The 23,336-nt window shown below is 38.9% G+C and overlaps 2 protein-coding genes across 2 annotated transcripts; both read right to left on the bottom strand.

Moving 5' to 3' along the window:
* Positions 1–780: 780 nt before the first annotated feature.
* On the bottom strand, positions 781–13,355 carry fam83fb (family with sequence similarity 83 member Fb). The gene is made up of 5 exons (XM_020643246.3): positions 12,739–13,355; positions 4,920–5,087; positions 3,783–3,904; positions 2,393–3,141; positions 781–2,189 (listed from the first exon to the last, which is right to left on the bottom strand). The coding sequence occupies exons 1-5, from the start codon at positions 13,204–13,206 to the stop codon at positions 2,143–2,145; spliced, it is 1,554 nt and encodes a 517-aa protein (XP_020498902.2). The 5' UTR covers positions 13,207–13,355; the 3' UTR covers positions 781–2,142.
* Positions 13,356–14,392: 1,037 nt separating this feature from the next.
* Positions 14,393–23,113, bottom strand: grap2b (GRB2 related adaptor protein 2b). The gene is made up of 8 exons (XM_020643325.3): positions 23,068–23,113; positions 22,753–22,893; positions 22,059–22,146; positions 20,571–20,662; positions 20,348–20,470; positions 17,799–17,961; positions 17,604–17,675; positions 14,393–16,260 (listed from the first exon to the last, which is right to left on the bottom strand). Exons 3-8 carry the CDS (start codon positions 22,134–22,136, stop codon positions 16,075–16,077), a joined length of 714 nt encoding a protein of 237 aa, XP_020498981.1. The 5' UTR covers positions 22,137–22,146; positions 22,753–22,893; positions 23,068–23,113; the 3' UTR covers positions 14,393–16,074.
* Positions 23,114–23,336: the final 223 nt, after the last annotated feature.

Below are 23,336 nucleotides of genomic sequence, written 5' to 3'. Positions count from 1 at the left end.
AACTTGTATACCACCAACCTGCCAATGGACTACAGAGTGAAATTAACCTACAGCTATAACCTTTCCTATATACATGTTTATGTTCATTTATGTTGACTATCCCTATTTTATATAGAAGAATAAGACAATTAAATACGTAAAAAGATAAGCGACACCAAATTTGATCCAAACTGTGCCACTAACAGGAAGCTTCCTTTTTAATATGTAAGTTTTTAATGAAATCTGTGTATTAAGTGAAACATTTGATGAGAAATTGACTGTAAAAATATTTAAATATAAAGAGATCTCATAAAAGAGGTCTTACCATTCTTATTATCGTATATATGACAAGTCACGTTTAATGCTAAACATTTAGGAAATACTTACAGTAAAAATAACTCAACCTAATTGCATGCTTACTGTCTTGACAGTAAACCTTGTCGATATATTTGTGCAACGAGCGCCTCTTCCTGCTACATCTCTGACTTCCTGTTTCAGTGTTGCACCACATCACCCAACCTACATCAGTCTTAACCTTAACTCAACGCAGAGTTGCATAGAAGCCTGCGGTCGCTCTCTGAGGTCTCCGCTGTCAGAAACACCCAGAAAAGACAAGCTGGGGAAGAGAGGACAAGGGAGGCACCTAGTGGAGACTTTGTGCATTGCAGCCATCATTCTCCTTCTGAAATGTTGGAGTATTACTGTATCATAACACATGACGGAGCTGTCATCAACGTATTTAAAAAGCCAAGGATGATTGAAATACCAAAACTACAGTAAGAAACCCAGTGGACATCTGGCTGTGTTACAGAATGATTGTTAGAAGATGATTATTTTATTATTATTGGACATTTTTCAGATTTAAAAACAAAGCCCAATCTGAAATAGTTTTTAATGGGTTATGAAACAGGCTGAAAGTAAAAATGATTCCTTTTTATGACTATCTTAAGCAAACAATGCCTGTAATTCCTGCCACTGCGTCAGTGTCAGGCAAAACAAGTAACAGCACGCTTATAAACACAAGCATGTTCAGGAAAGAGTGAGCAAAGAAAAATGGCTCTATATGGGCCTCACAACCTATACAGGACAGTTTCTATAAAACATGAAAAATGTCATTAACTAATTTAAAGCTCTTTGTATTCTGAAACCATTTATTGAGCACTCTATGTACAAGAGATCATAGCATAAAAGTGTGAATGGACACAGAAACAATCACTATGGAACAAGACTATCTTGTGACAATAGTCACAAGATCACAGAAAAGTAACACCACAGAAAAATATCCTCATCATCAGGGGTAAGGCACGTTCTTTTGGTTTGGTTTTATCAGTGGGAGAAATCCGTAAATTCTAGATTATATCCAGTTTCAGGTTTCTTCTGATGTTGGAAGAGTTCTGCGTTAGATTTGTAACCTGCTTGATCGTGACCAATCACATTTGAGCAGGCTTTAGCTGCATTTAGAAGAACGTCTGAATTGAGAGCAAAAGAGGCAAATGCAGTGGCTGTAATGTAGGGAACTGTTAAAGCAGACTTGGCCAGCAAATTTTCATGAATTATCTGAAGATCCACTCGCCCAAAAATATTAGATGAGGATAAAACAAGACTGGATTTCTCTTCATCAGAGAAAGCCTAAGTGAATCATTGGAGATACTGTATGTCATATTGATCTGGACTCTTTATTTTGAAATTAAAGCTGATCCACTTTGGGATATTTGATAATGTGTATCTTATTTGTAACCTCAGAAAACTTCTTCTCTTAAACTCTCTGTAGTCTGTTTTTTGCCCTTAGTGTATTTAACTTGCACTACACCAACTATCTCACAGTTGGTCCAGTAACAACGTAAACACTGAAAATGCACTGATCCAAAATCTACTGAGCAATCTAAATGTTGTTTACCACCAGGGAATATCCCATTAAAGCTCTCTGTCTGCATCCCACCAGGGTAACATCTCTAGCGTAGCATATTATTGATTTTTTGCCTTTTAAATTTGGCACAAAACTTTAAAAAAAAAGTGACGATAGACTGCACAACCATTCTGTCTCTGTGAGGCGCTGCTTATAAAAGAATAACACTATTGCACATTCAAAAGGTATTGTTGGTGTCATACTGTAAACCATTTCAAGAATGTAATCTGATATGTGGTTGGGTGGGCAGGTTGACCTCAGGAAACTTTGCAGGGTGATTTTCCACGACGCTGACTCGTAATACCTACAACGGAAACACAAAAAAGGGTGAGTACGCAGAAAAATTTAGTAGAGTTCATTACTTTTTAAATGAAAAAAAAAAAAAAAAACATGACAGAGGGTTATTTTCTTCCATTATTGGAGAAATTATTCCCTATCCTGTTTATTTAAGATAAAGCACAGTTTCATGTTTATTGCTGTTTCATAAAAAATATGTTTCTCACGTACTCTCATTTTCTTGTCCAGTGTTGACAGTTTGTTCAGACACTGATCTGCGGCCCAGTTTAGACATCTTCTTACTTTTCCATTTGTTTGGAGTTTTCACAATAACCTCAAAGCTGTCCTCGCTCTCTTCAGTTCTGTTGGTTTCTGTGGGTGGGGGTGTTGTACTATTCACATGGCTGTTGACTGGATCCTTACTGGACAATTTATTCCAGTTGACTTTCAGTGTCTTCCGTCCCTTCTTTTCTGGTTTGATCCCATTTGGCTTCTTGAAGATTTCCTTCGGGTCTACTGAAGGCAGCGGACCCCTGCGTTCCGTCTTGTCACTGCTCGCCACTCGTGGCTCTTCAGGGTCCATCTCCTCGAGAACCTCAGCCAAAGTGGACTTTCTCTTGGGTCCAGGCTCCTGCAGAGAAGCCGGTGCACGTGGGGGGTTGTCCCCAAATACCAGTGAGTATTTGGGGTTGTAGTATTTGTGAGCAGGCACCTGGATGTCACCTTTCGGTGAATCCCCTAAGCTGACCTGGAAGCGGGACGTGGTTGCAGGTAAAGGTGGCCTTTTTGGCCCCGTTTTGGAGCGTGTTATTGTTGCAGTCTTGTCAGCAGCAGGTGGACTGACGTGGAACTCCTTGTACAGGTCCATTTTATCAGAGATGGCGTACAGCTCCCGGAAGTCCCGGTCAAAGAAGTCGACCACCTGTCCCGTCATCACAGTGATCATGTTCCGGTCCATACGAGATGTACACCAGGAGAAACTGGGGGAACAGAGACAAGTTTGACACCAGTTATTAACTTCATTACTATTTGTGTGCCACACTTCTTCGTAAAATGTTCAGCTGCATACAATGTTAAACATTAAACATGCTTAAACACTTCAAAAAGTCAGCATCAAACACGAAGGTAGCTGTTAGATTAAAGATTTTAAAGCATGAAGAAAATGTAGTGTAAGTGTTGTCTCATTTCAAAGCTTCAACCATTGATGTCATTCCAGCTTCTGATTTGTATGACTTGTTATTAATGGTATAATGCTTGTTGTCTCATTATATAATTTTAATATATAGTATTTTAATGATAGGCGTTTTTCTTCAAATAAATTGGACTATCTTTGAGATTTTTTAACTTTGAACCTAATTTCATTTTTTTTTCAATTATTCTTCTACCCCAGTTAATATAATACAAGTTTGTCAACATACTAGAGGTAACCAAAGTTTTAAACCTTCAAACAATACACATTGTTGATTTCATTCTCACACTAATGTTTATCTAAGACTTAAAACAGTATTAACAGTACGTCACAACACACAGATTATCATCAAGAGGAATGAATCATTAAACAGGTATAAAATGGTCCATGATAAAGCATGAACTGACTTCACTCATAATAAGGAGATCTCACCTGTACGAGCCAAACACCACTTTGTCTCCGTCCACCAGCATGTACTTGTTACACAGAGAACCAGGAAGTCTGCCGAAGGACAGATTGAAGCCGAGTCCCTGAAGTGATCTGGCTCGAATTTTCTGCAGTTAGAGAGGATCAAAGTCAGACCGTGTAGAGGATATCAACACAATTAACTCCTTCAACAAGGGGACATTGTATTTAGTCAGGGGAGACTGTTTGAATTCTAAATCTGAAAATTGTCGAACACATCTATTAAAAAATCATGAGGGTTTAGAGCAACAGAAATCTTCCATGGGCTAAAAAAAGAAAAGGAATTCACCTGAGTCAGTTACAAAATGTGGAATCTAATTCTAAATGTTAAGAAATGTGGGTAACACTTTCAATTAAGGTCACAATATTCACTATTAACTAGTTACCTATTAGCATGCTAATAAGTAGCTTACTGGCTTCTAATTAAGAAGATTTACTTTAGTGTAAAAATATCTAATAAGCAGCCAGTACGCTACTAATTAGCATGCTAATAAATAGTTAATGGTTAATACTGTGACCATACTGTGTGAATGAAATTTGCTAATAAACAAGTCATGTAGCCTAGCTTTTCTCAATGAAGCCACAACATCGCTCTGGCTGTGATTTCTTGTTAGTTAGGATTTCTTCCAGTTTTAACAGAGCTGAAAGTTGTTGTTTTTTTGCAGTGTACAAAAAACTCCACTAAGGCTCAAGAACTTTACACATTCAAGCTCAGCAAATACACTTCAATCAAGAAAATTAAATGACTGGTAAAAAAAAGGATTCATGAATGTATAACAATTGCTTCAATGCAAGAAGAAATACCTCGTCTCTAAGGACTGTGTTTGGAACTGATGCACGTGATAGCTTTTTTTATTTTTACACTGTTTTATCTAATAATTGGTATCAAATAAACATCTAAAATATTTCTTACAATGTGGCAAAAAACATGCTTATGCATTTTTTAAATGTTCCCTTGATAACAAAGTTTTATACATTGCTTTTCTGAGCACTGGTTTTGTATAAAAATGATATGGACAATTAAACAATTTTTTTCTATTTAATGTGTCCAATGTCTCTTGCTACATATTGTGCAACATCTATCTCATTTAGCTGTTGTCTTACCCGAAGGTGCTGTGAGCCAATCTGCAGCCTGGAGCAAATATCCAGGAAGTGAGGCACACCTTGAATATCCAACAAGATGTAAACAGGTACGGAGCGACGAAAGGCCGCATCCATCAGGTCCTGCAGGATGTGGACGTCTGTGAGCATGTCCATCACTATCGCTATCACCTGAGACAGAAGAAGTTCAATATTTAATGTTTAAATTCAACATACATTTGATTAACATGTTTGGCAGATCCTGGTTATAATTAAAGTAAGTTATACAGTCAAACTGCAGGATCTGAACCTATTTCAAACTAAATGCTCCACCATATTCTACCTACAAGCACAAATACCAAAATAAATATAAAGGAAACATTCTTGGCTTGGCAGAGCGAGACATTTTATTCACTGGATAGAAGCCAAGCAAAATATTTGATCTTAAAGCGATTCATGATTTAATGACTAATTCACACTGGAAGAGCTAGATGGTTAATCAATTAAATAATACAATTCAAACATTTGCCTCAGGATATTTGACACAATTTTTTTTTTAATTTAAAAATGAAGAAAAAGATTTCTAATATTCACTTTGGGAGCTACAGTGCATCATTGCCCTGGCTTCAATGAGCTCCCTTAAGCCGTTTTCACATATGCACTCCGGATAATATCTAGATAATTACAGGATGACCGCTCCGGAGATTCTCCCGACCTAGCCGTTCACATATGCTCCTCACAGCTGGAGACTATCCCTGTCAGAGGGGAGGGGGGTCGGGGGATTTCCTGAGGTAAGACGTGACGTAAATAAACAACACTGAAGTAGCAGCCGAAGCAACAGAGTCCACTACACGACGTTATAATGAGAATATTTGCCTTTATATCAATGCTATGTGTCGTCCAATGGAATGACAACATCCACAAAAGAGAGGAGAAACTCTGAGTAAAGTCTGCGTGAAAAATGCGGCTGTTTGCGTTCACACATAGCCTAAAGAACCTCCGGGTAGCCTAATCTCTGGAGTTTTTCAGGAGATTTCCGGATGTGTGAAAAGGGTTTTACTTGATAAAAACCAGAGGATTCTCTTCAGCAAATTTGTAGCAAGTGACCTAAGGCCTGCTTTCTGCTGTAAGGTCTGGACTAAATCAGTTGCAACTAAAAGCAGCAGAACAGCTAATTCATTCCAGCATCTCAAAGAGTCACTGCCATGTGGGAGAAGTTTATGGTGTTGAAAGCTTGAATTAATAATAATAAAAATAAAAAAAAACAGTGTGTCTGAAAATACCTGCTAAGACTGAACTATTATTGACAGCATCATATTTATTTAAATTTAAAAATGTATGTTTTGGAAAAAATACGAGTCCCTGTTGGGTCTGTGTTGTTAATAAGGCAAGCAAAAGAAGTTAAAGTTAAAATAGAAAGGGTGTTTGCTTTTGATACTCTGGACCATATAAAGTATGTTCCCTTAAAAGGTTAATAAAAGAGTACAATTAAGTGCATTAAGGCAGACTGTCTTCTAACAGACCTTAAAAAAGAAAGCAGCAGGTGAAGCCAGTCTGTCTAACCGAAGCACTTTGCCTCCCACTGACACACTCAACCCAGAGGGCCCAGTTAGGCCATATGAAAGAGCCTTTGCTCTCAGAAAACAACTGTATCTCCTGCTGCTGAGTTCCAGTCAGATCCCTGCGATAGAGTTTTATAACAACATAAAAGGATGTGTGGAGGAATTTAAGATCTCAATGTGTCTCTGTCTTGAGAAAGGCTTTAATACAGCGTTTGCTTTCTCCTGGTAAGTGTGAGGATTAGCAAAGTCTGCTCTTCACTTTGACCAAATAAAGGCTTCAACAGGTACAGCCGCTGTGTTTATTCAACTGACACTTGGCAAAGTGGACGTTGAATAGATTAAAAAAAAAAAAAAACAGTGCTATGGAGTGCAAATTAAGAGTTTTAATAGTACACACACGTTTGATGAATGTAAACTACAGAAAGTTTTAACAAATCTGAAAGTCTACATGAAACATGACGCCTGGTGGCTGAAATGTTAATTACACCAAATACCATTGCCTTGATCATCAGTGTTGTAGCTAATACAGCAGTTTCAGACCACATTATGTAAAGCAAACATCAGCCCATCTATCGCTGCATCGATAACATACATCTATTACAGGTTCTGTTTTCTGTTTGTTATGTTATTCCAGGTTCTCCCCGTCTCCCTGAATCCATCAGTGCCCAAGCTGCAGAGCCAGCATTAGTAAACCAGTCACAAATGAATCTGAGGGTAGCTGAAAACAAGCTGGTGATCCGTCGGATTGGCAAAATGTTCAGGTTTTCATGATAGTTTAAAAAATGAATTATTGTGCAGCCCTAAACCGTCCTGAGTTCAATGGAACAAAAAACGACTCCAACGAACACCGCCTCTTTCTACCTCCTAACAAGGGACACATCCGTGACAATGACAGACACCAAGTTCACTGTCAACCTCTCAAACACTCATCCTTTAACGACATCCCAGCAGCACCACCATACCCACTAACACATAAAGTACATGTATTTACTCATGACTGAAGGCATTCCAAGAAGCAGGAGATGTCTTATCGGAACAAAACCTACTGAACGTTTACTAATAAGAAAGACAGAACCTTTACAGTCCAGAGATTTAAAAACCAGGGAGACTAGAACACTTCAGACTCATCTGATTTCCCAGTGCAGTCACACTCCTTCTAGTGTTTCTGCTGCATGTCTTTTTGATTTCCATGTAGCAGACAGTCACTCACTGCCTTGAACGTTTTGTGATATGTGTTGCACTAACGGTTTCTGGTCATAAGTTTTGGCTTAGCACTAGAAATTTTAACAACAGTCTGTGCTTGGTTGTCGACATTCACATCTTTAGACCTGATAGTGTATTTACAAAAAGTACTGCAGGAGTGATTGTTTTCAATACAACTGTTAGAATACAGTTTTGTTTTGTTCTCTATGGTTTTTGTTTCTGTTTTCTAATTACTCTGATTGAATACTATTTGTTTTTGTACGTCTATATAAAACTGAGCAGTCTGCATCGTGAAGCACACCTGTCATCCCCACACAGCTTTGAAGCCCTAATGTTTTTTGTACAGACATAAATATGGGCGTCGCTTTTAATTGTTTCACACATGCGTGCCTGAATAAGATCGAGAACAACCAAACCTTGTTATTACATAATTTCTCTTTGAACCCACGTCGTGAGTGTATGACTAAACTCCTTAAACTGAAGTGAAAGTTCAGTTATAAAACATTATATTAAATATTCTAGCACATTGTCATTCAAGTGCCAGCAAGAACCTGTGACTGTTCTGATCATTGGCAAAACTGTTTTTGGTTTATTAAAGAAATAGCTTCAGAAAAGGCCACTAGGTCATGGAAAACAAAGGTGTATTGCCTCACACAGTTTGTGTCGTGCTGATAAATATATATGGGAAACATTTCTTGGATAGTCTACAAGTACTGTAGTTAACGCTATGTTGGGCATTTATGCCGCACTACACAAGGGCTACAGCGTTACTGATAATTAACAGTATCTATGACTATTCAATATCTAAATCTGAATTCATCTGGGTTTTCTTCTGTAGTGAAGATATTTTGATTGATGTCTGGGATGGGCAGAAAGATGACAGAGAGCAGCATTTTTTGTCCCTGCTGACTGTAGATGACGTGTGTTCAGTTAAAGATCAGAACACGCTCTGGTGGAAGTGGCAGGTGAATTCCTTACAATGTAATAAAGAAGTGTAGGACGAAGTTAAGAGACAATACAAAGAGAGTGACTTTTGTCTTTATCAAAAATGTTGGGACATGTTCAGCCCGATCACAGGGGGTAGTTTTTGGGAGATGTGTATTATTAGATAGTTTCACTGTTCACTGAAGGCAAAGTCATAGAAAAAAATGTTTCTCTTTAAATTTGCAACAAATGTTTCTCAGTCAGGCAGAAAAGGCTTGCAGTTACACCACTCTCAGTGTTTCCCCTAGGTTTACAGCGTGGGGGGGGGGGGGGGAACGCTGACACGCTGACACGCCTCCACAAAACACTTGAAGGAATCTTGGTGTTCATGCATTACTTTTAAAGGAAAGGTATCCTTAAATGACTTCTTTCCCTGATTTCCGACTATCCACTATCTTATCTCTACAATAAAGGCACAAAAAGCCCCCCAAAAAACTTAAAAAAACCCCCCAAAACTTGACTTGACCTTCAAGGGGGGCGTTGTGGATAATGGTAGGGGAAACACTGACTCTGTTTCCCACTCGAGGAAACTGTGAGTTGTCCTGTGTGTGTGTTACAACAAAGATACAAGCTGGGACGTGTGGGGACGAGACTCAATGCTGTGAAGTACACAGGCGGAGAAAACAAGAGAAAATCAATCAGAAGGAAGTTAATATCTTCTTGTAAAGACGGGTATGATGCTGAAATGAAAACTGGTTCCTCAGCTTGTTTTATCATTAGCATCTGTGTGTGTGTTATTTCAAGGGAACGCTTGCCTTTCTGACAAACACAACATAGTTGGGATGTTACAAACATTCCTCACAAGCACACCAAGCAACACAGCCTTCTATTTCATTTAAGTACTTTCTCTGACAAGTTAAGGGAACACCCATAAACATGGGCTGCCAGTTCAAATGTGCAGTTTATCTTGAAAAAACATCAAAGGTGTTTTACTAGTTAACGAAACACTGAGATGACGTACACAAACCTGCTGTTCCTCGATCATGACAAAGTAATAACTGAAAGGTAGAACAACAAGGAAGCAAGGAACAATGTGAGTACTATAAATCACTACCTTTATAAAGAAGCTTGCAAGCAGGGGAAGGAGCTGTATTTTGTGGGCCAGTGGTTGTGTTGGACACAAGCAGTGACTACAGTATAGTAAGTGTAGTAGGTTAAGTACGGTAAATAGTGTTGGATCGGATGGTGACAATGATTTAAGTAAAGCACAATGTATCAATGGGTCTTTTCTTGAAGGGAGTCTACAATTGGAGATGTGTTTGCTTTTCCACTTATGGTGAAGTGAGACAAGGTGACTGGGACCATCAGGAAAACATGATATGGTTTGTCTGCCTCATCACTATCAGATGATGTGGACATTTTCTTTTTCCTTTCACCAGTCTCTAAACACCGCTGTATCCCGAACACTGTTCCATCTACTGTTTACTTCATGTACCATCTTCAGCTTTGTAGATTTATTTGCCTTAATCTACTTGTTCCTACAGTTTTCAACTTGGACCAGGATAAACCTTTGAACCTGTTTTTCTCTCTGCTATCCTTGTCTCTTTGATTTGATTCCTCTCAGTATACAGACCAATGTCAGACTTACTGGACTTCTACTTTAGAGAAACAGATCTCAGAATGTTGTAATTAACCAGTTAGGATTAAGTACCTAACCCAGTAAAAAACAAAGTAAGGAAACAAACAACAAAACTATGGAATGAAGAGGAAGGGCAACACTGGAGAAGAAATGAAGGGGATTTCTATAAAGAATCCACAGATGAGTTGCAAAATAAAGACATTTAAAAATCAAACAATGTATCCAACAAGTGTGCCTGTAATCTTCACTGACCCAGTTTTAAAACATGGGCTGAGCTTAGCAGAGTCTGTCTTCTGTAACTCTGAGTGTACGGAACAAATGACTCAGTGGAGCTCCAGCAGTCCATGAGTAAACATTTCGATGAGCAACTCAAACACACAAGCCCACTTTAGGCTCCGTGTTACGGCTTGAGGTGGTATTAATCTCTCAAACATTCATTTACTCACACTGGAACTTAAGCAAATGAATATAATGCAGATAAAAGGTTGGAGTCATGGAAATAAAACTAAGACACAAAGACACCTTTTGTGTTGCTTAGTAACTAGGCTGGTGGTATTTTGATAAACGCTAAATGGACAATCGTATTTGGACATCCCCTTCAACATGTTGGTTTGAACTGTTGGTGTGTGTGTGTGTGTGTGTGTGTGTGGGGGGGGGAGAGGGGATTTCATAGTGTGCGATCTGAATTCAAGTTATAGGAAATCTTAATGCTACTGTAGGACACAGAGGTACTTCTGAAGAAGACGTTTGTTGTGAACTTTGGTGAAGGTCTCTCCCCAACGATACCCTAAGGGTCGACAACTCAAGTCAACAGTCAATCATTTAGGCACTTTTATTTTTAACTGTTTTATCAAAAACCAAGCTCTAGTGTTTGAAGATGAGAGTGTTCAATGTTTACAGGATTTTATCTTCTGAGCACACAAAGAAGTCTTCTCTTCAAAAAAACACAATACTTTTTAATGGTAAAGATACTAAATAAAGCCTTTCATTTTTAAAATCAGAGCTCAGAGAGAGTTGTCAGGAAGGTCTGTGTGTAAGTGCTCAACTCATTTTTAGGTCAGGACGGTTCAGTTTTCATCATTTACGAGGTTTTACCAAAGCTGAATTATTAAAATGGATCTCCACTCCAAAGCAAACTAACCAACTTATTCAAACCTGTAAAAAAAACAATTGAATAAAACAGTATCACGGTGCATCTCTGACACTTTCGGGGGGTCTTCAAGGGGCTGGGAGCAAATTAGCAGAGCATTCCCTCCTTTTGTGTAAATGACAGTTTAAAATGACTGTCTCGAAGAAGGTGAGCTATTGGAAAAAAAAACAAAAAACGTTTTAGCAACAGAGAAACGTTAATCCTACAGGTAAAATGTGAGACTTTGGCTGATATAGAAGTTCAGTTTTGTGCTGAATAAAAAAAAAGAAAAGGAATCATCCAATCTTTATGTTGAACAGCACCATCAGATTTATCTGAAATTCTGTGTCTGGTCCAGCTCTGAAACGCAGGAAATTCCTCTCCCGAAGTTATTTTGATAGTTTTTAGATGATAATTAATTGATTTTAACAAGAAAAAAGAACAACACAAATACAGTAATGAATGACTGTTTGTTTTTTTAGAGAATGTCCCCAATGGGTACCAGCTGGCTTGGGTCCTATAAAAGAGAACCTAAAAGATGTTGATTTTAGGGACTTACTGATCTACCACACATTACTCCATTAGTAGCTTGATGGGTTCGCTCAAGGTTCAAGGTTGTCTTTATTATCCCTGAGAGAGGACTTTTTCTTTTGCAGTCAGCAGTAAAATACATACAGCCAGCAATCAGCAAACAACATAAGGACACTAAGAAGGGAAGCAACCATCATAAACCTAATCTGATTTCTTGACCGTGCCGTGAAGCCTTAATGTAAATGTATAAATGAACAACTCTCCTTTTCTGTTTGCTATTTAGTTTCTTTCACTTAATGAGTAAAGCTCAACCAATTTGATTATCTCTGCCCCGCAACAAAAGCCTATCTTTATCTTGTCAGTTACTCCAATTCAATGTATCCAAGTGGTCAGGCATACTGTACGACAGTAGTGTAGGTGTGTTATAAAGTGATGCCAAAGAGAAAGAAGCCATTGGAATTCGCAGGAATCATTCAGGTAATAAAGTGACTGTAACTTCCTGTTAAGTGTGTTTAGTTAGCTGCCAGAGTATACAGAACTGGGTTTCCCCATTGTTTCCATTACATCCTGTGATCTCAATCTACAGCATTAGCCTTGTGTTTTAGTGACAGCCTCACAACTTTATCTGTAATGTTCTCTCAGATCTAATTGCCTTTGCAGTGATTTATTTCTCACAATAAAAACTGATATCCTATCATTTAAATATGGTTTGGTACTTTGGAGTTTAAAAACAAGATAGGCCTGTATAGTATCATGGCATTTTATAATTGCTCCGTAATGACTGGGCTCATTATTCAAACTTGTTATAGCCTTTAAGTGTCATGACGATGAAGACATGTCCCGTGTTCTTCCCACCTTGCTGGCCTCCTGGATGAGCCGCCGCACCACCTCCTTGATGTGAGGTCCGTTTTCTTTAGGCGGGTGTGTGTGCACGGCAACCCGGGTCACCCCTCTAAACACGCTCCCGTTGGGCCAGCCGTTATCCAGCGGTGGCACCTCCGTGTCCGACATCGTGGGCCAGTATGTGGAGTGGACCCCTGAGTCCGCGTCGGTACCGGACGCTGACGCCTGGCTGCTGCCGCTTTCCTCATTACCCGAGTCGTACTGTTTAAAGGTGCTCGTAACAAGTTTGACTTCTCTAGCCGACAGAAAGTCTTTCATGTTGTCATTTTTGAGTCGCGTCTTGAAGGCACCGTCGCCATTCTTGAGGAGCTCCTCGATGGCCGCGCGCTGCTCCTCGCTGTAGTAAAACTCGGGTTTGGATTCCGGCACATTGACACCGATGTGACCGTCCTCCATGCACATGAGCTGGGATTCGGCCATGGCTGTGGCAGCGGCGACCCACTTCTGGAGCCCAGTAAGTCTCCTCACAGCCTGTAGGCGTGTTTGCTGAGTGACGCGACACAGGTAACTAACGCTGAGAAAGTTTTGTTACCTGTGCGCGAGGCACTGGCAGAAAAGGTGGGGCTCGGGAAAGAGCTGCATTCAAGTACAAACGGGAAAACCTACTGCCATGTATGCACACAAAAGGCGCTGTCAGCCATGAATTAGGGGAGGCTGGGGATGATTATCTTTCTGGACTGGACCAACCACAGATAAATGTATCCAACTTAAACCTGCCTGCTTTTCACTTGTTGCCTACCATTTTAAATGATAACATATGATATATTGATTAATGGCAGACGTATGATGTTACAACTGGCCCTAATATTCAATTCAATCTAACTCTATTTGTAAGGGACCATGTGCAATTAAAACATATAGCCTTTTACAATTTTGTAAACTGTACAGAGATTTGAAAATACTCTGACAGTTTCAAAATAATGTTCACAGTTGCAATGTGTTAAATATACTTTAAATTGAACTGAATAACTTTAGCTTTTTGTTTCAACAAACACATCATTATAACACCTGTCGTTTCAATAATTCATGGAACAAATAAGACAAGCACATATCAGGGATTGCGAAAACTAATTAACCTCTAAAATAAGCTAAAACACTGGTTAAAAACAAACCATCATGTACTGATATAACATCTGTCTTCCCTTCTACAATTCTACAATTCACTTAGCAGACGCTTTCATCCAAAGCGACATACATCAGAGAGTAAGTACAACTCTAATTCATTCAAACACCGCCACCGAAGCAGCGGGAGCAATGCAGGGTTAAGTGTCTTGAACAAGCACTGTTATTTCTTATGTGTAAGTTGTGTCAGTTTTTTTTGGACAATTGTTTGAGTTCCTTTGTGTGCGGTTCTGTAGACTGTCCCGTGGGGGGGTCCTGTAAGTTTGTTATGTTTTTTTGTTAGCGGATGAAATTTAGTTTTTCTGCTAATTTCGGCATATTAACATGGATGTGATTTACTGATATGTTGAGTAATGTGCACTGTCCTCATTCAGTAAATAAATAAATGGTACTTAAAACTAATGTATAATCCTTTTTTGGTTTTTTTTCATCTGGATAAAAGAAATGACAATATTTGGGGTAATTAATGTACAGATGTTACATATCCTGTTAGATTGTTTAATGTTTTATAGGGAGACCAGCCTAAAATGCAGAATTTTTAAGACAGATCATCAAAAGCTAACACACTGACACCCAACAAACTTTCATATTCAGAAAACAAGGATTCCAACTGTGTGATTTATAGAAAATTTATAGATATATTTCTTTAAAGGAAGAATGTACAACATTTTTTTATCCAGTAGATGTCGCCCTTGAGTTACAACATGAAACCAAAACAAACTGCTTTTAGGCTGCACCTCCGCCATACTAAACATTTCCGCTGTCCTCCAGCGACACACCTCCAACCCTCACTTGAGTTCTCACGGAGGAATTTAGCTCAACCGGAGGACAAAAATTGTCTGTGGCCTGCATTGTTTTGGGTGGGCTAATGTTAGCACACTTTAGTTAGCTTGTAGCTTCACTTAGTCGGCCGTCCCGTCCATGTAAACATGATGTTAACACGGCTTGCGCTTCTCACTCATTGTAGACAGTCAGAGACATTTTGCATGTACTTGATTTCTGCTATATTTTTGTGTAACATGTTGCACATTCTTCCTTTCAATGAAGCATGAATAAAATGTTGTTTCCAGACTGTATTTCTTTTGCCACAATGTTTAAACTAAATATTGCAAAGGTTTCTGACAGAATTTTTAACTTGCAGAAGAAGCCTGAATGCAAAAGATGGCTTCTGTTGACACCTTAGACGTTTAATAGCTGCTCTACTGCTTGTTCATTGCACAAAGACAAACCTTCCCAGGTAATGAGCACAGATACAGCATAATTATATGACGGTCATTCAAGATTGTGTCTGTGTCACATGCCTTAACACAGTAAATGACAAATCCCAGTTTCAATTTGACAACTCAACTTTAAATATTCTCTGTTCTTTAATGATTCATTCTGTACTGCGTGAAAGTAAATTTGCAGTAAATAATTTTGTGGAATTGCATATTAACTAACGGGAGGATTTATGAATATTTCAGATGCTGTTATTGTATAATAACTTTTAAATGTTCACTTTTACAAAGAAGCATTTGCCCTCAGTTTTCACTTTTCTTCACAGAAAAATCACATCATAATCACATTTCATAAAATGAATACATCAAATTATTATATTGACTCACTCTGACTTCTCTCCATCAGGATATGTCCATAGGATCCTGTTTGTGCATGTGTATGTATTACAGCCTGTGTGTGTGTGTGTAGCATGTTCAACAACAGTGTGAAATTGAATTTCCTCTCGCGGGATAAATGCAGTTCATGTCTTCTTTTTCTAAACAGATGAAGTGTTTAATTAGCAAATTATCACCTAAATCTTCAGTGAAATGTAGCTGTTACATTCCACTACTTGAAAGGAGAGGTTAAATGATGAATGCATTGATTGTGTTTTTATAACATATATTTAAATTAAAATAAACCTCATCTGTTTATATCATAATAATTGTACTTAAATTGTCATCCTTAAGTCATTTTGTACAAGTGCATATCAATTCTGGAATGTCTTAAATGAGATTCTTATTATGTAAAACTGTGATACATGAAATCCCCTAAAAATGACTTAAACAGTAAGCTTGTTGTATGTTTGTGAATTATTGTAAGTAGGGTCAAGTAATAAGACTTGACAGTAGAAATCTGCTGGAAAAGTTTCTGAAATCTTTTTTAAAAACAATTCTGTGTGTGTTCCTCTCAGAGGGGTACAGTGTAGTTTGAGGGGAACAGGCCTGTTTTGCCCCTCAGCTGGCCTCTCCACCAGGCCGCGTCGGGGCGCTCCAGGACCTGGATGACATCACCGACATTAAAACCCAGCTCATCCTTCTCTTCAGCGAGGAAACTGTACAGAGCTCTGACCTGCGGCATGGGGGGGGCCTTGTGCTGGACACAAAGGAGGATGAACAACATTCAGGTTGTGAGACAGACATTAAATCCAATCCAGCACACAAACAGTCTTAGGCCACAACTACAGTAGCTTGTTGATTAAGTTAAAACGATTGTTTTAACTTAAACCATTTGTATTTATTCCCCACAATATAACCAGAAAATACAGGAACTATGAACTCAAAATTAGCAACAAAACAAAACAAAACACTATTTTAGAACAAAAAGGCGCCTAAACACATTAGTCACATGACTGTTAGTGTCATTGACCTTTACAGATTCATTAATCAACTCTTTCTGTCTGCTCAGATTTGTAGACAGGATCATGCCAGAATAAGCATTTTTTACCGCTGTTTTTGTGGTTGAAATTTCTTTTTTGAAAACAGAAGAATAAAACAAGAAAGACTGCCGGGCCTTGGAGTTTTGTCTTGTTTTCTACAACTGTTCGCATCCCAATCCAAAGAGCATCTTAAACAAACCCTTTTTTCAGTCCAGGAAGTGCTCCTTCCTGTGTATTTTCTGATTTCTACAAACATTGGACGTTTAAGGCCTATGTTACTGTTGTTGTTGCTGCCTTACCCGGAGTAAAGAAAACTAAAAGACATTTTTGTGTGCTGACTTTTTGTCTCTTTCTAGTCTTGTTGCTGTTGTGCAACTTTTACTGTGTTTATCTGTCGAGAGTGCTTGGAGTTATCTAACCAGGGTTACTAGCAGCTGAGCACTCACATACATTCCTGCAAAAAAAATGCTTCTTGAGTGGAGAAACACATGGCATTATCTACCCCCCAATTCAGGCAGGAAGTCATGACTGTTTGCAAAGAATAAGAAGCTGACAAAAAAAAAAAAACACTAAAGAACAAGAGTAATGTTTGATAGCAAGACGATATGGTGGAGCAAGAAGACCCGCCTGCCTCTGTAGGCAATTGTGTGGGGAAACTTTAGTTCACAGTCCTGTATGTCATTGAAAACACGTCAGACATGTGACTGAATACTGGACAGCATCATCCAGATGTGCAAGTCACAGAAAATAAAAGAAGACAGGTGTCTAACAACTTATCTCAGCTGTTTTGAATGCAACTTGCACTACTGTCTGAAATAAATGAGAGAAAACTTAATACTGTATATATATGCAGGACTTATTGTTACTTTTTACTTACACCTACTGAACCATGACCCCAAAATTGAGATATGAGCCGAAACCTTGACCTCAGTTATAACCCTATTCTGCACATGTGCACGAAATATCCTGCATGTGGATACAACCACAGGTTATTAAAATTCAGTCACTCAAAGACCATGACGATTCCAATCAGCTTGTGCACAGACAAACAAAGACATACCTGTCGTGGTGCAGGTATAGGTGGGCAGTTGGGGGGTAATGGAGGAGCAGAGGCAGTTGTTTTATCACTTTGCTGTTAGGGCACAAATATGATAAACGACTTTAACATAATTCTTATTCTCCAGTGACTGAAAAGTACATTATGATGGGCTTACTGTTTTTTTTGGGAAGTCTAATGCATTCTTTGGTTTCTTACCTGTTGCTGTATCTCATGTAGAAATATTCGACTTTGTAGGGAGATAGAGTTGTTCTTGTAATGTTCCACCAGCTGGTTGAAGGAAGTAAACTTTTCTGACCAGAGGTAGTACTGCCCACTGCTGTCCTGCAACACCTTGAAGTGCTGCACATCTGATGCATGTCTACAGTGGAGTAAAACACAGAAGATGCTTTGCTCGCCTCTCAGAAGAAAACATGATCTTATAAAAGTTGTTTTGCAACAGGGAGGAAGTGGACCCCAACTGAGGCTGTACAACAGGCAAAGTCAGCTCTCAGGCACGGGGACATTGTTGGTCAGGTGGAAGAGGTGGTCTTGGTCTCGGAAAAAACTAGACCTAAATGGCACAAAGCAACACTCCAGAGAAGAAAGCTTGTAGTAGCAGAGGTGCGTCACCAGGAGGAGGTAGAAAGCTATGCAACGGCTGTAGATGAACATAAGCCTACAGGAGGGGTAAAAGCAGAGGGGGGTGCGCCTTGGACGCCAGGTGTTGCCTTCTGGAGATGTCATGGGCCTATCAATAACCCCTTTCACGAGATTAGGCTACCCGGAGGGGTTTTAGGCTATATGTGAACACAAACAGCCACATTTTTCGCGCAGACTTTACTCAGAGGTTCTCTGTTGCTTTGGCCGCTACTTCCGCGTTGTTTATTTATGTCACGTCTTACCTCAGGAAATCTCCCAATCCCCTCTGACAGGGATAGTCTCCAGCTGTGAGGAGCATATGTGAACGGCTAGGTCGGGAGAATCTCCGGCGCAGTCCTCCTGCAATTATCTATATATTATCTATATATGAAACATCAAGGAAGGAGGTAGCCCACCTGATGACCCCAATGAAGTGATTGCTCCTACCCCAATTCAAGACATCAAGTTAAATGCCGATTGCTGTAAGAGGGATTGTAACATCAAGTCCTATAAGCTTTACCCTTTGTTCAGTAAATGAAACAGTCTTACAGGTATATTAATGACTTTTTTTTAGAAACAATAAATCCAAAATTGGAAGTGCAATGAGCCGTTCATAAATGATCACCCGAAGAAGCCCTCTGGTCGAAACGTGATGATCAGTTCAAACTTTTTGTGGCATTTGAGCAAGTGTGCGGGCCTGTCTTCTTCTCAAGTCTGCTGATTAAGCACTGCCCTGCAACTACTTGATGTTCCTATAACTACCTCTTTTTTTTACTGAGTGCAAGGAGCCTGCCATTGCTTTCTATTGAGTGACCTCTAAAGCCATGACTTTACCGTGTTAAAGATGCCCCTCTGTAATCCTTAAAGATGACCAGATTGTTGTTTAAATGAACACAATGTTGCATTAACAGAGTTCTTAACTGTTTCGACCATGCTAATGTCCCTCTGCCTCAAGAAAAACACGACTAATAAACGTGATAAAAAGTAATCGGATAGATTAACAATTTTCTTTCAACAAACATTTCAGCATCCAATGAATAAGTAGATTGTTGTATTTAACACATTAATTCAGTTTGAATATTTTGAATTCCTTCATCTTTAACAGCTTGTTATCAAATTAAAGCTTTTTTTTATTTAATTTTTTTATTTGTATTTCTCTTTTAAATGAGCAAAAGGCCAGACTGCTGGATTTGACCCACAGGCCAACAACAGAAGAAGTGTACAGTATATAAGGTCAAACACTGTCTAGCTCCTTTTTACATGTGTTCTATAATGTTTGAGAATTTGTTTTAATATCTTGGCTTGTGCCTTTTCTCCTGTTTCTGGACTAATATGTAATTACAATTCTGTCAGGGCCACAAGCAGCAAAATGCAAATAGGATGCTTAAGAATGACAGACAGAAGGCAAATGAGGCGCATGAAAACAGGATGAGGTGGTATGAGACATCAACCACATTAAGGCCTTCAGAAAGAAATCAAAAAGTTAACTATTTAACAGAAAGCGCAGGTCAGTTTGTAATTTACAGTCCAGGCTGAATATGAGGTCAATCTGAACAGAAGGGCTGCTATGACATCACTGTAATAAAACTTTACAGCACTGATAACTTTATGAAGTGCTTTCTCACTACTCAGCTGCTGCCATACTCTGCCCTCCCCCTTTTCACAAACAAATACATGCTGCACCCTCACTGTCTGTCTCTGACTCACTCTTACTTTACCTGTGATCTCTCTGCATCTGTTTTATTCTTCTGTGTGGGATGCATGTGAACTAAGCTGCTACTGAACGCAAGCATTGTCACGTTGCTGCGTGTGGAAACGTCTGAGAAGACTGCTGCAGGAAGTGTGGTCATATAGTTATAATTACAAAATACATAATAAGTAACAGATGCAACTACCAGAGCTAATTCGAGCAGTCAATGATGGGAGAGTGACAAAAAAAAGGGACAATTCTTGGTCTAGAAGGAGCCAATGCTAGCATCTTTAGAGCAGCACAACATCACACACACATAAGTAGAAGGACAAAAAAATGTACTTTAAATCTAAACTGTAGCTAGTTGCTGAAAACTAGCTTCATTATAGCTCTAGGTACATATGTGTGTATGGACAAACAGATCCACTTAAAGCACCTGACAGAGATGGAAAAGCGACCAGAGGCTGAGTTTTGGCTTCCTCGTAAGATGAAGGCTCCCACAGACTGCGACATCAGCTGCCCCTGAGCGTCACTGCGACTGCAGTTCTCCTGGTACCAGCTGAAGTCAAAGAGAAGGCAGAGAAGGACAGACGTAAAGTACAGCAACACTTCTCAGTTTTTAGCTGGTAACTACTGATTTTCTTTACTTTGAAGTTTACCTGGGCAGATGAAAGTTGATGAAGTTCTTGGGTACAAACCCCTCAACTCCATCGCATTCTGCTTTGTACCAGTTTCCAGTCGTCTGCAGAATCTGACACAGTAGGACAGAACATTTACGTCATAAACCAGCTTACTGAAGTCAGCTCTAACGTTAGGCATCCACATGCAAGGTATCACACTTCATCAACTTCCAAATTAAACAGCTCATTTATGAGATAACATTTAAAACCATGACGTGTGGAACATTTTAATACCAATTTGGAGGTGTGACAAAAAATAAAGAATTGTTCTGTGAAGTTTAAACTTGAGTCCTAGTCCAAATAACTTTCCCATTAAGTTATTAGACAATGTGTGCCTGAATTGAATAAGACAGCCAAAGAGGAAAAGGCAATGTTGGCGGGACAGATGCAGCAGATGTACAGTACATTGAGTGTGACTTATCTGCTCAGCTATTCTCAAACCCAAGGCCATTGCTCTTTCATATCTCAGTGTTCGCCTAATTTTCTTTAAATTGGATTGGTAACACAAACAACATGGAGGGACATTTTTTTTTTCCTTTTGAATAGTAGTTTGTTAAACTTCAAGTTCAATATTTGCTTGGAAACTTCTTTTAAAATAATCTGGTCCTATTCTTTGGAAAAGCATGCCTTGTAAAGGGACCTTTATTTGTGTGTGTGTGTGTGTGTGTGTGTGTGTGTGTGTGTGGGTGTGTGTGTGTGTGTGTGTGTGTGTGTGTGTGTGTGTGTGTGTGTGTGTGTGTGTGTGTGTGTGTGTTCTATCCTACAGTGTGTGAAAAGTCTCTTGGATGCAAAGTGTTTTTTTTGCACGCTTTTATCAGTCTCTTCTCTCTGTTTGTCTGTTATTTCCTTGTAGCATATTACTCATGTAAATTATTACTGTACTCATTTAAATATGTGATACACAGAGAGTCACAGACTTCATCTTTTTGCTAAACAAACAGAAATGGTCACATGCTGGTGGTCACACGAGAAACATCATCAGAAGCATCATCTGCTTGAATATTGTTAATTTACATTCAATTTCGATATATGTTTTCTTCCATTTGAGGAAATGTCTGCTAGAAGGTAGTAAAGAGTTCATTGTAGTGACTGAAAACGGAAATATGTGTTTGAGCAGAACATGCAATATCTCCTGACATATTCACAACTAGCCTTAAAAAAAATGGAAAGAAGTGCTGAGGCACAAAGATGCAAACACTGTCCTTATTCACAGTGTATGAATAGTCTGAATGTCCTGTCATACAGGCATCATTGATTTACACGGAAATTCTGCCAGCGTCATATCAACAGACCACAATTTGAATGGTATTTTTCATATTGGAGATATTTAGAACTCAAAGATTGTAGACTAGGGGGCTGATAACCAAGAGTCAGAGTAATATTTATCAGCTTTGGTGGTTTGTGTGAATGTGTTGAACAGTTCGTGTGTGTGTGTGTGTGTGTGTGTGTGTGTGTATGTTCCTTCACCTTTAATCGCTCTTCCTTTTTGAAACTGAGTTCATCAGAAGCTGTAGCTTCATAGTCGTACTTGGCCATAGCCTCCATCGTGATGGAGCTTTAAGAAAATGGTAAAACATTAATAGTAAAATGGTAAAACAACACTTAAAATGTGGAGTAGTTAAATAAACAGACATAAAGTGGTCTAAATAAACATATTAAACATATATTTACAGAACACTTTACAAGATATAATTTATAATTTATTTATTTTGCCTTGCAATTAACGAATCAGCTGACGCTATTGGGTCCTAAATAGTACTGAAATACATGGATTCTAGGAAATGACAGATGTTTTCAAAACAAAATGTGGCCCAATGTTACATGTTAGATAGGGAGATTAAAAAAAAAGCATGTTTAATCTGTTGTATCCACAGCAACACATCCCTGATATTTGTATTCCAATTGCATGCCAATAAGCACTTTAACATGTTGTGTTTCCTCCTATGCTTCATAAAGAAATTGATTTGAAATGTGAATCCATTAAGCAATCACAAGTCACCTGGACTCAGTCTATATGAAGCTAAGTGCAAAGGGATCCACTGTTAAACTTTTAATGTCTAATCTAATTTGACAGCTCAGAAAACTGAAAACCAGAACAAAATAATACAAAGACAAAGTTCTGTTGTTTGTTTCTTGTTGAAGAGACAGAAACGTTGCTTACCATATGTGTGTGTCTCTCCCCTGCAGAGCCTGAGAGGATTCAGCTCAACACAGAGGTGTGATGGCTAACAGGAAGCACACTAACACTCCAGCTGATGCACTGTGTCGCTGCTGACCTCTTACACAGCCACAGAAGTGAACACTGAAATAGAAACAGTGAAAACATTTGAACTAACAGACAAGGACTTACATGCAGTGAACACGTATTAAAAAACAAAACAAACAGGTCTGATGTAAGTGCATGATTGGTAGCTGAATTGTATTTAAACCACTCTACAGGTGTGGGGGAAAATGAAAAAAAAAGATGCTTACTTACCTTCACAGGTCGGATATGTTGATGTTCTCGTCAAAGTTTTATTGAGAATTGTACTCAATGACAAATCAGTCCCTCCCATAACTCTTTCTCAGTGGCCCATCCCCCTTAATTTCATTGGTGCAAATTTGCAGTCAAACAACCTTAACAACTACCAGTAAGTCAGAACAAGCAATATGGTGGAAAATGAAGAGTCTGCAGTCCCAGATTAGGCTTACTCAATAGTGGAAGTTATTGTTCATGTCTTCCATGGTGTAGCTTCATTACTCATG

This window comes from Labrus bergylta, chromosome 1 (genome assembly GCF_963930695.1).
Source record: "Labrus bergylta chromosome 1, fLabBer1.1, whole genome shotgun sequence".
In the NCBI taxonomy this organism is placed as follows: domain Eukaryota; kingdom Metazoa; phylum Chordata; class Actinopteri; order Labriformes; family Labridae; genus Labrus; species Labrus bergylta.
This window is presented reverse-complemented; position numbering and strand designations above follow the sequence as displayed.